Source organism: Scylla paramamosain, chromosome 2 (genome assembly GCF_035594125.1).
Source record: "Scylla paramamosain isolate STU-SP2022 chromosome 2, ASM3559412v1, whole genome shotgun sequence".
Lineage (NCBI taxonomy): Eukaryota > Metazoa > Arthropoda > Malacostraca > Decapoda > Portunidae > Scylla > Scylla paramamosain.
This window is the reverse complement of record NC_087152.1, coordinates 28,214,430-28,231,318: the sequence shown is the minus strand read 5'-3', so window position 1 is coordinate 28,231,318 and position 16,889 is coordinate 28,214,430. Positions and strand designations below refer to the sequence as shown.

The 16,889-nt window shown below is 38.1% G+C and overlaps 1 protein-coding gene across 3 annotated transcripts in view; it reads left to right on the top strand.

The window, feature by feature from the left end:
- Positions 1–14,023, top strand: part of LOC135112703 (PSME3-interacting protein-like) — a 63,814-nt gene extending 49,791 nt beyond the window's left edge. For all 3 annotated transcript variants that reach the window (XM_064027408.1, XM_064027418.1, XM_064027399.1), the window contains 2 exons: positions 752–960; positions 12,947–14,023. In XM_064027408.1, coding sequence (XP_063883478.1) covers positions 752–960; positions 12,947–13,251 — 514 coding nt within the window. In that variant the 3' untranslated portion in view covers positions 13,252–14,023. The remainder of the gene's footprint in view (positions 1–751; positions 961–12,946) is intronic.
- The last annotated feature ends 2,866 nt before the right edge of the window (positions 14,024–16,889 follow it).

Below are 16,889 nucleotides of genomic sequence, written 5' to 3'. Positions count from 1 at the left end.
TGTGTGTGTGTGTGTGTGTGTGTGTGTGTGTGTGTGTGTGTGTGTGTGTGTGTGTGTGTGTGTCTCTCTCTCTCTCTCTCTCTCTCTCTCTCTCTCTCTCTCTCTCTCTCTCTCTCTCTCTCTCTCTCTCTCTCTCTCTCTCTCTCTCTCTCTCTCTCTCTCTCTCTCTCTCTCTCTCTCTCTCTCTCTCTCTCTCTCTCTCTCTCTCTCTCTCTCTCTCTCTCTCTCTCTCTCTCTCTCTCTCTCTCTCTCTCTCTCTCTGTGTGTGTGTGTGTGTGTCTGTGAGAGAGAGAGGAAGGGAGGAGGGCAGGAAAGGTAGGGAAGAGAAGGGAAGGGGAGAGCAGGGCAGAGCAGAGGAGGAGAGAGAGAGAGAGAGAGAGAGAGAGAGAGAGAGAGAGAGAGAGAGAGAGAGAGAGAGAGAGAGAGAGAGAGAGAGAGAGAGAGAGAGAGAGAGAGAGAGAGAGAGAGAGAGAGAGAGAGAGAGAGAGAGAGAGAGAGAGAGAGAATTTTATTATTAGTAACAATATTTGTGCGCACTGCACTACTGCTGCAACTCCACACCTATAGCCATAGGCTTACAGGTCTAGCCATCTGTATTATGGCCACATTAGATGCAAGGTAATTATTAGATTTTTTTTTCAAGAAAAAAGTGGGTCGAAACTGCAGGCAAAATATGGTAATTTTCCATGTATGCTTAATGTTTACATTCCCCATTCTTCCTTAACTCACTTGTATTATTTGAATTTCACAGGAAAAAGGTTTCAGAGATGCAAAAAAATATAGTAGAAGAAGAAATTAGAGCTGAAATGAAGGCAGCAGAGGCTCGCAGGACTGCAGTGCCATCCAAGCGTCAGCCATCCCACTTGTCCCTCCTGGCTGGTGCCATCAAAAGGAAGACTAGTGAAGAAGACCGATCTGCCAATACCTCCACCGCTGGTCAACCTAAGAGACAGAAGACAGGTGGGTGGTGACCAGAGAGACAGAGATGTGAGTGGCTGTGGTAATCAGTTGTGTTTTATAATTACAATCCACGATCACCAATCTTGCATGGCAGTGGCACACACTACTCGAGGGAGCTCATTTTGCTTAAAGCCTCTCAACAAATTGACATTGGTATCTCAAGTGCATCTCTCCTCCTGACTCACACCCATAACAACAATGACCATTATTAATTACTAATGTCAGTATTCATTGCATCTTTGGTGACACATAATCAGTTTATTTTCTCAGAGTGAAACACATTTTGTTCTGTTCATGCTGTGGTGTTTGTAGTGAAGAATGCAAGGCAAACAAGTCATGGTGATATAATTCAATCATAGATCTTCATGTGTTAGGCTTGAATGGTGTTGATATAGCAAAACATTCTAATTAGAAAATGTGACTGAGAACCTCATACAAAAATTTGTCAAGGGAGGGAGTGAGGAATTGTCTTTTCACAACCACAATGGTGGTATCCCCAATGCCTCTCTTCAGCTGCCTTGCTGTAAAAGTCAGGTTAGAGTCCAACTGCCTTCATAGAGAAGCTATAATACAGGGGAATAAAGATAGTGGGATGCCACCACTGTGGTTGTGAAAAGACAATTCCTCATTGCCTACCTTGATGAATTGTCATATAAGGGTCTGGAAGTTTTGTGTTTTTAATTCACATGATTTGCTATATCAACACCATTCAAGCCCGACATGTGAAGATTTATGATTGAATATCTCCATAAATTGTCTGCCTCACACTCATCACTACAAAATGCAGCATGAACAGAACAGAAAATGGGTTTCTTTCTGAGAACAAAGGCAATCATGTGTTACCAAAGACAAAAGAATACTGATGCCGGTAACCTCCATAATATTGGGCATGAGTGAAGAGAATTGTACTTGAGATGCCAATAAGTTAATTTGCTTCTGCCCGTATTTTATACTTGCTGAGAGGCCTTAAGCAAAAAACACGTTCCCAAAGCAGTGTTGCTGCCACGACACAAGATCGGCATTCACTGACTGTATGCTGTGGAGAGACATATTATAGGTATGCAGGCTGTGATGATAGAGAGAGAGAGAGAGAGAGAGAATGCAGTGGTGTATGTGTGATTACTTAGTTGTGATTACCTAGTTGTGTCATGTGGGAAAGTAGTTTAAGCTCATACTGTCCTGCCTCTATATCTGTGATCATCGAACTTGGCCTTGAAATTATGAATAGTTTTTGCTTGCACCACATCCTTGTTTAGATAGTTCCATGTATCAACTACTCTGCAGAACACTATTCTTTTTGATACCTCTACTACAAATTAATTTTTTCAGCTTCTTCCATGTCCTTTAGTGTCTTTTGTATCCCACGTCACAATTTTGTTGCTGTCTAGCTTTTTCAGTCCTTCCATTAGTTTATATATCACAATTAAGTGTCCTCTCTCCCTTCTTTGTTCCAGAGTTGGAAGGTTTAATTTTTCTAGTCTCTATTCATATGTCTCATCACTTAAAGCTGGGATTATCTTTGTTGCTCATTATGTCCTCTCCACTTTCATGATATATTTCTTTATTCTTTAGACTTGGTGACCATACCACAGCTATATATTCAAATTTTGGACAAATCATCGTTATAATTAGTTCTTTCATAATTTGTTCATCCAAGTATACAAATGCAGTTCTTATATTCCTTAATAGATTCATTGTTACTCTTCCCAAATTCCAATAAGCTACATTTCTTTGCATCAAAATTAATTTCCCATTTACAGCTCTATTTTTCAATCTGGTTCAAATCTTGTAAAGCTTTCTGATCTTCCTACTTTTTTTTTTTTCTCCCATCAATTTAGCATCATCTGCAAATGAACTGATATAGCTGTTAATCCCTTCTGTCATATCATTAATATACACAATGAACATGACTGGAGCCAGTACTGAACCTTGAGGTACTCCACTTACCACTTTTCTCTAGGATGACTTTTGATCTCTAGTAACTGTTCTCACTTCTCTATTGCTTAGCAAGTCTTCAATCCACTTTCATTCCACCAATGTTCTTCATCTCCCACAGGAGTCTCTTATGCAGCACCTTGTCAAAGGCTGTTTTTTTTAAGTCCAGGTAGATACTATCTACCCATCCATCTTGCTTTTATACTATGTCAATTATTCTTGAGTAAAAACATTAAGTTAGTTGTACATGATCTCCCTTTACAAAATCCAAATTGTCTATCAGTTATCATGCCATTTTCTTCCAAGTATTTAATTCATCTATTTTTTGCAATTCTTTCATATATTTTTGCCACAACTGATGTTAGTGATACTAGTCTGCAATTTGGAGGATCTTTTTTATACCCTCTTTTAAATATTGCCACAATATCAGCCTTTATTCAATCTCTTGGTACCTTGTTCTTTTGTAATGAATACTGAACAATATGATGTATTTTGTCTGCCAACTGATTATTACATTCTTTTAAAACCCAGTTTGATATACCATCTGGTCCTTGTGCTTTTATCTACTTCTAACCTCTCCATAATATCCTATATTTCATTGATAGTTACATTTATTTCTTCAAGAGAGTTAGCTGCTGCACCTTCACTTTCTTGTATTGTAAGCTCACTTTCTTTGGTGAAGACTGACTGAAAGGCATCACTTATAACCTCCACCAAATCCTCAATATCTTCATATTCTTTGTCATCCACCTCTAGTTTTTTTTATTTATTTCCTTTCGTTAGAGCTTTCATTGTTGACATGTTTAGGTTGGTCTTTGCATTTATCTATTATATCTTTCTCATATTTTCTACACTCTTCTCTGCATATCTTAACAAATAAATTTAATTTTGTCGTATACACTCATACCTCGGTACTGTGGACCTCACTTTAACGGATTTCGGAAGCAGCAGACAAGATCCTGAGCAGCCGACTCAATTTGAAAGTCTACGGAAAGCTACGGATAGAGCTGTAACAACACGGCACATGAGCCACTGTTTCTAGAACTGACCACTTGTTGCAGGTGATCAGTTTGTTTACATGAGTGTAACAACATGTGCAGCCCATTACTCCATGATTTTTGCTCTTTTTATGAGTTTTGTTTGAATTATCATATTTTTCTATAACAATGCTGTCAGGAGGAAAGGTAGAAAAGACTGCTAGTGACCTTGACACATTGTGCTCTCTCTCTCTCTCTCTCTCTCTCTCTCTCTCTCTCTCTCTCTCTCTCTCTCTCTCTCTCTCTCTCTCTCTCTCTCTCTCTCTCTCTCTCTCTCTCTCTCTCTCTCTCTCTCTCTCTCTCTCTCTCTCTCTCTCTCTCTCTCTCTCTCTCTCTCTCTCTCTCTCTCTCTCTCTCTCTCTCTCTTCCATATATGTTCGTTATATTGAGCTACACAACTACTTCATCATCTTCATTCATCTCACCATCACTGATTCTTCTTATTAATAGAGACAATAAATATGCATTTTAGGGGTTGCATCAGTATAATGTGGATTTTAACCCTTCATGGATGCCTTTGGAACAGAACCCTGTTAAAACTGGGGTTCATTGTTATATGGATAATCAGCTTCATCAGACCGATGTTTACCCCTTTTAATTCATAGTACTCAGTTATGAGTGTATGCTGCCCACAAATTTTGTCTCTTCCTCTCTTCTATTTATTTCCAAGCAGTATCTCTTTCTCTTATTGATATTTCACACATCATGTAATACCAGTCCTTATGTCCAATTTCTTTTCCTCTTGCTTTTGGTATACAGTGGAACCTTGCTTACCAAATGACTCCCTTTTTTAAAAAATCCGTTTTTAAATAAAATTTTGAACTCATTGTTGCTTTGGTTGTGGTACCATAATTCAGTTCTAGAACAAAATTACTCAATTTCAAATATTAAAAGAGCAAATGCTGCCATTTATTACTGATTTATAGTTTCTATAAATATCTACTTTGTTTTTATATATTTGGAAGAGAAACACTCTTGTTTTTATATATTTGGAAGAGAAACACACAGTGTAAGATAGTAATTCAATCTTTGAAATAAGGGAAATGTGATCCTGTTGAAAACCCTCGATGTAAACAAACAGTTTTTGGTGCTCAAGAGTAATCCCCAAGCCAAGAGTTCTCCAACGCCATCACTATGGCATAAATGCATTTTTCCAGTAGCTTTTCACAGCAGCAAGATGTCTAAGTGTTAAGATCACCTTCATTTTGTTAGTAAGTGGGTTGCTCCCCTCTGTGTCCCTGTGTAAGACTTCCCTCACTAGATTGGGCTAAACAGTATCTTCTGATGATTTCTGTCACTATGTTCATTCAGTACATACATTCTGGATAAATAATTTGTGAGCTGGAGATGTTGTGAAGCACCCATCCTGGCTGTGCAAGTGTCTTTCATCAGCCACTAAGACAGTGTAGACTGGTGTCTGGGAACTGATTATTCCATTTTACATTGATTCCTATGGGGAAAATAGTTTGTTTTTTAACATTTTGGATTTTGAATGGCATTCAGTAATGAATTAAGTTCATGAACCGAGGTTCCACTGTATATCTTTGCACTCCTTTATATTTTCAACAAATTCTTTCTTTTTCCTTTCCACTTCCCTTACTTCTCTAAACTTACTGCAGTCAGTTTCTTCAAAGTATTTCTTAAACCGGTCAAATTTTTCTTTTTTTTTTCATAATTGAATCTTTCAATCCTATAGTTTCTCCTCCTTAGCTCTTCTTTAACTTCTTTTAAAGTTACTTCTATTATCATGTAATCACATTTTCCAGTTGGACATATTTATTCCATATTATATACAACTTTTGGTTCTGTAGAAATTTTCACTATCACACATAATATCAATGCCTTATTGGTTTATGGTTTGATTTGTATATAAGTTAGTAAGTTAAATTAAGGGGTAATTATGGTTAATATAGTACAAACTAAGCATTAGTTATTATTATAAATAAATTGGGAATTAGAGTTGTGCAGATTGTGGGTAGCTATTGTTTTGGCTTGGCAAAGAGTGCACCAAAAGTGAAACTGTTTGACTCACGCGACAATTGCCAGTCAGCCGCCCACCAGTTCAGTTCTCCACCCCTCTCTAGTCCTCACTTGTAAAATTCCCTGAGTTGCTAAGAACTTAGAAACTTGGGGACCTGTATAACGGCAAATAGTCTGTCTTTGCTATGAAAGCATGGCCAGCCACTGACTTAGAAGGCCCAGTGACACCAACTCACCAGTGACCACTGCTCCCTGCTAGACACGTGTACCACAGCTAAGTTATCGGTTATTTATAATTATATCTAGCTATGCTTTCTGTGCTAGTGTGTTAGCTGGGAGAGCATTAGGGTGAGTGAAGATCTAAAAAAAGTTCCCACATTATCTTTTTAGTGACCCGAGTGAGGAAGACAGGTTTTGTTGTTGTCAGGTTCGAGAAGCTTTGTGTTTCACAAATCGGGCATAGTAACACACCCGAAATCAATCCTGCCAATTATCAGATGTGAGATATGAACTTTTCAATGTCCTGGAGCCAGAGTTCAAACCTATGACCACAACTGAAGATTATAAAATAGGTGCTAAAATAGCCTCACGAATTAACCATATTGCTCCTGGGTATCAATGATTTAAACCAGTAAACCGGATCCTAGGGACATAATGGAACATATTAAAGGTATAACTAGTCAAATACAAAGTCACTGTTCCTCTGAGGTTGTTGTGCAAATAGAACCTAAAAATATCAAATGTGGCAAGGGATAATGTGCACTAGAACTGAATCTAGATAGAGAGATGTGTCTCACTACATCAGAGAATTAATAAACCAAAAACTGATGGATCAGACATTGAGTGGTTTAAGGACAAATAACTAGGCTAAAGCCCAACCTATAAACCAATTTAAGCCCAGTGAATTCAGCTGAACTGTGGGCAAAGTGACCACAACAAAACATCTAGGTGGGCAAGTGGAGGACTGTTCAGATAACCAGCAAATAATAACTTAAAATTAGATCCACAAACATATCAAACAAAATCTTAAGGAAATCTTTGACAACAAAACAAGGTTGGTTAACAAGAACTATCAAGGAAGGTAATGAGCTAATAGGTAGTGATCACTTAACCCAAAGCAAATTACAGAGTAATATAGTCATTGAAGGAATAATGGACTAGCTATTGGGCCAGCTTCAACCATAAAATGGCTAATAAAAATTAAAACAAAAATCTGTATGTGAAAAATAAGGTGGAAAAGATACTGTTAATACAAAGGGGGACTTTAAGTACCACCATATTTCTATTAAAGAAAATTCAGCAGATCTCATAGTAACTAAAAGAGTATTTAAATTCATCACTTAGAAGTCAGGCAAAGCAATGCCAGATGCCCTAAAGTTCTGGATCAAACAACAACAGCATGAATTCTATGTAGATATCCAAAAGGCACTAGGTGAAGGATACAAAAGTATGATTAAACTAATAAAGAATCTTGGATGAAGAACAAATCATAAGGTGGCAAGTTAGAAGAAAATAAGCTGAACTACATAAAATTATGAAACAAAGCACCCTATCCTGCTACCAAAGGAGAGTCGCCTCACCAAACTAATCATAATGGAGGCCCACAAAATAACTTTACATGAGGGAATGTGGAGACACACTAGCTCAAGTTAGGAAAAATTACTGGATACTCAAAGGGCGTCAAGTAGTAAAAACTTCCTTGAAGGAGTGTAACATATGCCGATGTTATGAGGCAAGACCCTTGACATATCCAGGACTCCCAGATCTACCTCCAGAAAGAGTAATCCTAGGTAGATCCTTCGAAGTGGTGGGTGTAGATTACACAGGCTCTTTGATAATAACAGGTGAGGGTGACCTCCCAGAGAAAGTCTATCCATCTAGAAGTGGCTGAAAACCTAAGTTCAGGGACCTTCCTACAGTTGTTTAAAATCTTTGCAGCAAGGTGTTCCTGTCCCCACCTTATCATAAGTGATAATTCTACTTATTTCATAGGAACAGCTCCTGTATTCAAGAAATTATAAATGATCCAAACATTAATCAATAGGCAGTGTTGTTGGAAATTCATTACACCAAAGGCACCTTGGCAGAATGGATTCATGGAAAAAATGACAGAGCTAGTCAAAAACTGCCTAAAGAAAACACTACATTGAACAAAATTAAATCTCAAAGAATTAAGAACAATAATAGCAGAAATTAAGATGAGAATCAATAACCAACCTCTAACTTACTTGGATGACACTTCAGTACATCTGGAGGCAATAAAACCATCTTATCTCTTATATGGAAGACAATTAGAACCATCATACCCTAGACCCCACCATAGATGAAAGGATCCAGTATCTTAGAGAAAGTTATTATCAACAAACCAGATTATTAAGAAGGTGGGAGAAATATTGGTCACAAGAATATCTTGTCAGTCTTCATGAGAAATTCTATGGCACTCAACCAGCTGAGAAATTAGCTTACCTTAAAGCAATACTGTCATATTAAAAACGGAGCAGAATCATTCCACGTGGCCACTAGCTAGTATATTAAAATTGTATTCTGATGAAAATGGCATTGTTAGAACAGCAGAAATTGTGGTCAAGGGACAAAGGACTCTTGGAACTATTGATAAATTAGTTTTGCTGGAGTGCTCTCCTGAGCCTACCTCAAACAACCCTGCTGAGGTCAGCAGATCCAGAGGGTTGCTTCAGGTTTGGAAAAGGTGCAGACCAGACCACCCTGAGTAGCATCTGAAAGGTCTTGGGATAGGTGGAGGAATTTAATCTCAGGTGTTCATATCACCTGAATATAGATTCAGGTAATGCCTGGCCCCAGAATGTGAAAATTTCCATTATCATGTATAATACCAATGCCTTATTAGTTTATGGAGTGATTTTTATATAGATTGTAAAGTTAAAGGGTAATTAAGGTTAATATAGTATAAACTAACTACTGTTATGAATAAATTGGGAATTAGATATGTGCAGATTATGGGTGGCTATTGTTTTGACGTGGCAAGGAGCTCATGAGGGGCAAAACTGCCTGACTCACACAACAGTCGCCAGTCAGCCACCCACCAGTTCAGTTCTCTGTCCCTCTATAATCATCACTTGTAAATTTCCCTAAGTTGCTAAGAACTTAGAAGCCTGGGAACCTGCACAGCAGCAAAGTCTTTCTTTACTATGAGCAGCCACTGGCTTGGAACACCCAGTAACACCAACTCACCAGTTGCCACTGCTTCCTGCTAGTCATGTTTGCCACAGCTAAGTTATCAGTTATTTGTAATTTTATTTAGCTATGCTTTCTGTTAGTGTGTTAGTTGGGAGAGCATTAAAGTGAGTGAAGGTCTAAAAAGTTTCCACAGGTTCCTTTGTAAATATTAAATTTAGTCTTGATGGTTCTTCATTTTCCCTGTATCTTGTATTCTCTTCAACCCACTGGGTAAGTATATTCTTCATCGACAACGTCAAGAGTTTGTATCCTCATGGCATGATGGTTGTCAAATCTTCCCAAAAAAATTATTTTTAGTTAAAATCTCTTACCAATACTACCCTGCCATTCATAGTCATTGTTCTGTCCAAACAATCTCTTGTTTCTTTTAATCAAGTATCATAATCTCCTATCTCCCATGAGCTTCTTAGGTGGAACTTATACCATAACAAAGGTCCTTAGTCCTTTTCCTGTCTGTTTTATCTTCACTTCAATCATTTCCACTTTTCCTTCTCCAAAAAATACTTCTTTCACTTGTAGCTCTTTTCTTATCAATATAATTATTCCACCACCATTTCTTTTTTTCTGTTTTTTTCATCCACATGTACTTTACATCAATATTAACTGCTGTTATTTCATTACTTAATTTAGATTCAGTAATTCCAAAATGTCAGGCATATTTTCTCTTAGGAAATTGTTTATATCTCTTGCACTGATAATATCCCATTGATATTGGTATATGCCACCTTTAGCTCTTTCAACTCCTCTTCCGGTTTCCTGTGTATCACTTCTTTAATTTCATGTCTAATACTTTCCAATAGAATTCCTTTATCTTTTGTTCAGTTCATTCCCCATTTTTCCTTTGCCTGATTCAACATATTCACTTTCTTTCTTTCCTCTTCACTTAAGTCTCTTCTTATCCATATCTGTTTATAGTTGTCCCTTTTTGACAGTTTCCAGGCATTAGACAGTGCTGTTTCAGCAGTAATTTGAGACGTAAACCTAACTTTCATTGGCCTGTTACCTCCTTCCACATATTTGCCAATCCTTGCTACTTCTTCAGTCTCTTCCACTGTGCTGTCACTTTCCTCTTCAGCTTGACTAATCACTTTTTCAGCTAACTCTTTATCAAATTTCTCTCTTTCGTATTTGATAGGTTTCACTTTATCCATGGTACCAAACACTATTACACACTTTTCTTTTCTACTGTGTCCCTAACTAACTTCTTTTGCTTGATTACTTTCACCACAGAATTTTCCATTTCTTCCTTCAGCTGCATCTCCATAATGTCTTTTATATTCATCTTCTCTTCTTTCTGCTTCTTTGTCCAATCCTGTTGCCTCATTAATTTTCTTGACACTTTATGTGTTTACATCCACTCTCTTAACACAATCCTCAACTTTCTCTGCATAACTGCCACAGTTTTTTTCTTAAGTTCACTATTTTTTTCTTTCTAGAGAAGGTACCCTAATTGTCAGTTCATGAACAATTTTTTCTAGCATCAAAAGCTTCCTAAATACAGTCATCTTTGGTATTTCAGTTTCCTCTGATTTAAATCCTCTAAAATCCCTCATACCTAGACTTTAATGAATATCTTCCACCCAACTCTCCATTTCATCTTTGGTGTGTGTGTGTGTGTGTGTGTGTGTGTGTGCATACACATGTGTGTTTCAGCTATCCTCCTTTATAGAGGATGTTGACCAAATCTATAGATAAATAAATTATCTATTTCAAAAAATTTACTCAAGTAATTTTACCTCCTGAGATCTCACAAACTTGGTAAGACTGTCACTGAGGTTTGCTTATGCATGCCAATTGGTTACATGCTCTGGTTTTAATTTGAAGGTGCAGAAAATTTACTTTGCATTGATAATCAACAGAGATGAGCATTACCCATGCACATAACTGCAGGTAATAAATACATAGGAGTTCATAAAAGATCAAACGGGTAATGAATAAAGACCAATACATTACTACAACAATCATTAAAAAACAATGCTGAGCCAATGTTTACTCACACAACTGATTAATATTCCCAACTAGATTGCTTCTTCATTATTAACTTTAAATATGCATTGACACCATAAGATGTTCATGCTAATCTTGGATTACTGTTACGTTACTTTCAATATGCATGGACACCATAAGATGTTCATAATATATCAGTTGGATTATTGATATATTACAAAGACAATCAGTAAAAAAAAAAAAAAAAAAAAGCTGAGCCATTGTTTACACACATAGCTGATGAATGCTCCCTGTTGGTATCACTGGATGGTGGCTCCAGCAGTGGTGGCTGCTGCCCCTCTTCTCACTAAACTTGCATCACTGTGTATTGCAGTGGCAGGCTTGGCAGTAGCAGTAATGGCTAAAACTTGCCTTCTCACTAAATTTGCATCACTGTGTATGGCAGCAGTGGCAACAGCAGCAGCAGCTGCTGGGTAGAGCTAGCTGCAACTGCTTCTGCCACTGTCATACACAGTGCACCACCAAATTATCGTCACTGTGGGTGGTGAGGGTGGCAGCAATAGCAATGACACACTCACTCCCCACCCTGTTAGTGATAATGTACTCTGCATTATGGACTTCCCTGCAACTTGTTACAGCCCATCCCCACATTAGGGTTTAAGTTCCCCACATTACATATGACTTGGAAGCAAACTGACAGCCCTCTATTAGATGCGATTTTCATTAGAATACTGCATGTTAGTGACGACATGACTGTACATATATATACAGTAAAGTCCCATGTTATGTCAGAGTTTGTTCCTGAAGCATGACTATGCATATATTTATACCATATCTTAACTTTTACATGCACCAGATACAGCATTATGAGGATAATAAATACAGTCAGCTTGCCACTGACACAATATTCTAACAAATTGTCTCAAACATAGGGATCAGTTTGCCTTCAACATAGGGGTCAGTTTGCAGGGACTTCAAATCTTAACCCAAGGATGAACCACAGCAAGCAGCAGAGAATTCCGTAACATGAGGAGCAGGCAGCTGCTGCTGCCCCCACCATACCCCCATCAGCAGCAATGATAATACCGAACATGCTATCACTACCACCACTGCCACCCTCCCACACATTGTGATAGTACTGAGTGTGCCACTGATGCCACCAGCCCCATCACACACATTGGTAGTACTGAGCATCCTGTTGTCCCCTGCCACACACAGCGATAGTACTGACCATGCCACTGCCACCCCACCACACAGTGATAGTACAGAGCATGCCAGTGTCACCATTCCTGCTACATACAGTGCAGATGAACACCAGGATGGCTTTTCATTGTCTTAGTCAACTGATTAGATGAGGATGAGTTAGCCATTTTTGCCATAAAAAAAATAACAGTATTAATAAATAAAAAATAATATTAATGAAAGTGAGAGGCATAAAATGATTACCATACAGGTGCCATCAGCCACTTCAGAGATTTATACCTCTTCCAATAATAACAGGATGAGTTGACTCCTTTGCTTTACCCAGAAGAGATGTGTTGAAGATAAGAAGGACTTAGAATAACAGTATCTTATGAGCATAGTTATTTCCATTTTAGTGAGAAGTATATATATATATATATATATATATATATATATATATATATATATATATATATATATATATATATATATATATATATATATATATATATATATCTGTGTGTGTGTGTGTGTGTGTGTGTGTGTGTAAAAATCTTGGGACTCAGTAGTAAGGTGTAAGTCCCTTTATTCGTTCAAAGTCTTTGAAGAAAAATCCATGCTGTATTTTATTTCCTTAACTTCCCTTCATTTATCTCAACACTATTAAGAAAGATAAAAACAAATTTCAGATTCTCCAAATGAAAGCCCAGCTGAGAGCTCCTCAATAACTGAAGGCCCTGCTCCAGGTAGCCAGAACCTGCCAACCTCATGTAACACACCACTAAGCTGCCCCAACACCAAGTCCAACCTGCAGTGCATTGCAGTGTTACCAGGTCTGGGAGTTTACACAGACTCCAGTGACTCAGACAACAATGTGGACTCTGACAGTGACGAGGATGAGGACGTACAGGGTCAGGTTCCTCAGCAGCCCCGAGACATCACTGGTAGGATTGTGAAACCTATGGCTCAGTGCAGTGGCCAGCAGGGTTGCTGAGGCATCTTATGAAGTGTGAAAAATAATACTAAGTGTTATGTTCCTTATAGGAGCTTATAAAGAGAATACAGATACTAAGTTCATTTGCCTGTCTTATCTCAGTAAGATCCAAAAATATTAGGTGTTTGGTATCTTGGAAAGTGTTGCATAGTCCTTTGCTGTAAGTAAACAATAGTGAAAGATATTCATGTTCACTAATGATGGAGCTGCCTTAGCTCAGATATACAGCAAAGTGACATGTACCAAATTTTGTCATGCAAATATTGTAAGTTTTCAAGCATGAAGTGGGTTTTTGTTGGAGCACTCTTCAAAAGTAGAAAAATTCCACTTTGACATTGGTGAGGTAATAGAAAGGACTGCCATTCTTACTACCTCGAGTGGATCTCTTGATCCATTCACTGTACATAGTATTTTTTTCCCTGTGCAAGCAGAAAAGTTATGCTATTGTACACTTAATTTTCAAACCTCACCACCTCCATTCAAAATTTTTTATTCCTTAAATTTCAGTGCTTTCATGATCATGAGCGGCCATCATTTCTTTAGGTGACATTAATATTTTGCATCCTTAGGATCAATTTGGTTGTAGTCTGCGTTGAAAACTGTACCTTACTTGTTCTTTAAAATTCCTCATTTTGTGCAGTTTCACTTGAGTTATCCATGAAATGTTCAATTTCTCCATCCTGTTATGTAATGGTCTGATCATGTATTGCATAATTTAAGTTAGAAGAATTTGTGAGATAATCTCCAGGGCATAATATATATGTTCCAGATATTTTGTCTGTACTTCCAAACAAATATACCACAAAAAAACATTACCTACTAATCTTAGATAGATTTTTACATGGTTTGAAAACCTATATTTGATTGCATTAATTGAATTTGCAGCTTACCACACTTCATGTAGGTTAGGAAAATTGAATAGGTTGTCACTTAAGCTGGTAGTGATGAGTATTACTGTGGGCCATCAACAAGCAGAAATTGGCACGCCAGTCAACAAGTACTAATGTAATTTAATCTTAAAAAGACTGTCGGCTGTTTGGGAAATTGTTAATTATATAAAGATTATAACTGATGATTTGAACATATGCAGAGTGGATGCATAATGGCTTTAAAATTTGTTATGAAGCTTCTTTCATATGAACAACAGCAGCTTCACCTTACGTCACACAGGATATGATAGGTTATGGGATTGGTGATCCCAGCTTCCTGGAAATTGATCACTGTTGGTAAGTCATAGGTCTGTGGATAAAACTCAGAAACCAATTCTTAGTTATCATAGTAGAAGTCTGTAGTGTCTTCAAGACCAAAGAAAACTAGACAGGTAAGTAAAGTTTGTGATCCATTCTATTACCAAAGTGTTTCACATTATGAATGTGTACCATATGGTTGAATTGTTGACAAATTATATATTCTAGACATTCTCCATTGTCTTCATAATGCAATTCACTGCAAAGGACCAGACTTGTAAGGGTTATGCAACCAGTAGCTATTAAGAACTCAGAGTTATGCAACTATTAGCTATATCAATATCCCTTCCACTGCATTTCTTTCATGATTTCACAGCCAAGCACATAATGTCTCAGATTAACTAGACTCTTGCCAGTCCCTCAGACATCTCATTGTGATTTCTGGATATTCTCCAAGGTAAAGATGCCACAGGAAGATTCCAGTATGAGTGACCAGGAGAAATCATAAATGTGATGATACAGTTTTCTAAAGTAAGAAGTTCTGCAAAGCTGAGAACAATATATTTAGTGAATGAAATGATTGAGAAGAAAAAGAAGGATGGGGATAAATTGTACCCAGGTTTCCTGGATATAAAGAAAGCTTATGATAGAGTAAACAGAAATGCTAAGTAGAGCCTCAAAAATATTGGATTGAGTGCAAAGATAGTTAATATAGTGCAAAGTATGTATGTGGATACGAGCTATATAGAGACTAGAAGACATAAAAACAAACTGAATGAAGAGTGGGACAGGAGTTAAGCAAGGCTGTATATTGTCACCAACCCATTTTAGCCTGTATACAGAGGAGTTACAGCCAGAATGAGAAGAATGAATGTAGGGGTAAGTATGGGGAATGTTAAAATATGTGCTTTTTTATGAAGATTATGTAGTAGTTATGAGTGAATCGACAGATGAACTTCAAAGCTGGTTGGATGTTGTTGATAGATATGGAAAAGACTTTTGGAGTGAGGTTTTGCAGTGAGAAAAGCAAGTAATGATTGTTAATAGGTCAAAGGATGAAAGTAATGTGGTATGGAGACTTGGAGAGAATGAGTTAAAACAGGTGCAAGATTACAAGTACTTAGGGATGTGGATGAGTCCTAGTGGGTGTGCAAAGGCAAAGAATGAAAAGATAAGTATGGTAAACCAGTGGGTAGGTCGATTGGGAAGCGCAGCAAGGATGAGAGCAAGTAAGTATGATGTGTTGAGAGAAGTGTGGAAGAGTGTGGCTGTGCCAAGTATAATGTATGGTATGGATGTGATTGCATGGAATGAAAGTGAAATTGATAAGTTAGAAGTGGGCCAGAATAGAGTAGCAAGGATGGCACTGAGTGCACTGAGGTGCACAGCAGTTGAAACCTTGAGAGGTGACATGGGATGGAGCACCTTTAGAGAAAGACTCACAAAAGCCACACTTAAGTATAAGATTAGGCTTGAGAGAATGGATGATGCAAGAATAGCAAGGAAGGTGTACCTGTGAAATGAAAGTGGAAGCAAATGGAGGAAGAGATGCATGAGAATGACAGACAGGAATGGATTGCAAGTAGTGTGGGCAATAAGAATGGCTGGGAGGAATCAAAATGGGCGTGAATGGGTAGTAACAAGAGGAGGCAGAGTGGGAGCCGAATGGGATGTGAGAAGATGGAAGAATGAAATAGACAAAGCAGTGAAATGTGTTGGACTGAATGAATGGAAGAATGAAATGGAAAGAAAGAAGACCCTGGAATGGTACAATGAGAAAGAGGCCCCGAGGTATGAAAGGTGGTATGATGGAAGCCTGGGTGGTGATCTTCTCTTCCGAGCAAGGGCACAGTGTATGGATGTGAATGCAAGGAGTTACAGGTGGTCTGAGTCCCGCAGCAAAGTGTGCCAGATGTGTGACATGGGAGAGGATGAGACGGTGGAACATGTGGTGCTGGAGTGTGTGAAGTATGCCAGAGACAGGAATGAGATGATGCAAGTGATACTGACTGAGTTAGGGCATGATAGGAATGAAAGAGTGGAGAAGACGGGAAAGGAGTGGATGGTGTTGTTGCTGGGACTGTGTAGAGGGGCGAATGAAAGGATGATTGAGGCGGTGAAAGAGTTTCTGGAAAGAATGTGGCATGCCAGGTGTATGAACAATTAGGATAGAGGATGCTGTTCGTTTCTTTTTTTTTTTTTTCCCTTCTACAGGAGTTGCCGATCCAAAGGCCTGGCTCAGGAGTGATCCTGTGCCACCTGTACCATCAAGATCAAGATCGAGATGCTATATCTTGATCTTGATCTTTGATCTTGATCTTAAGTCTTAGAAAAGATTGGATTGAGTGCAAAGATAGTTAACATAGTGCAAAGTATGTATGTGGACACAAGAGCTAGATACAGGCTAGGAGACATAGAAACAGACTGGGTGAAGAGTGAGAGAGGAGTTAG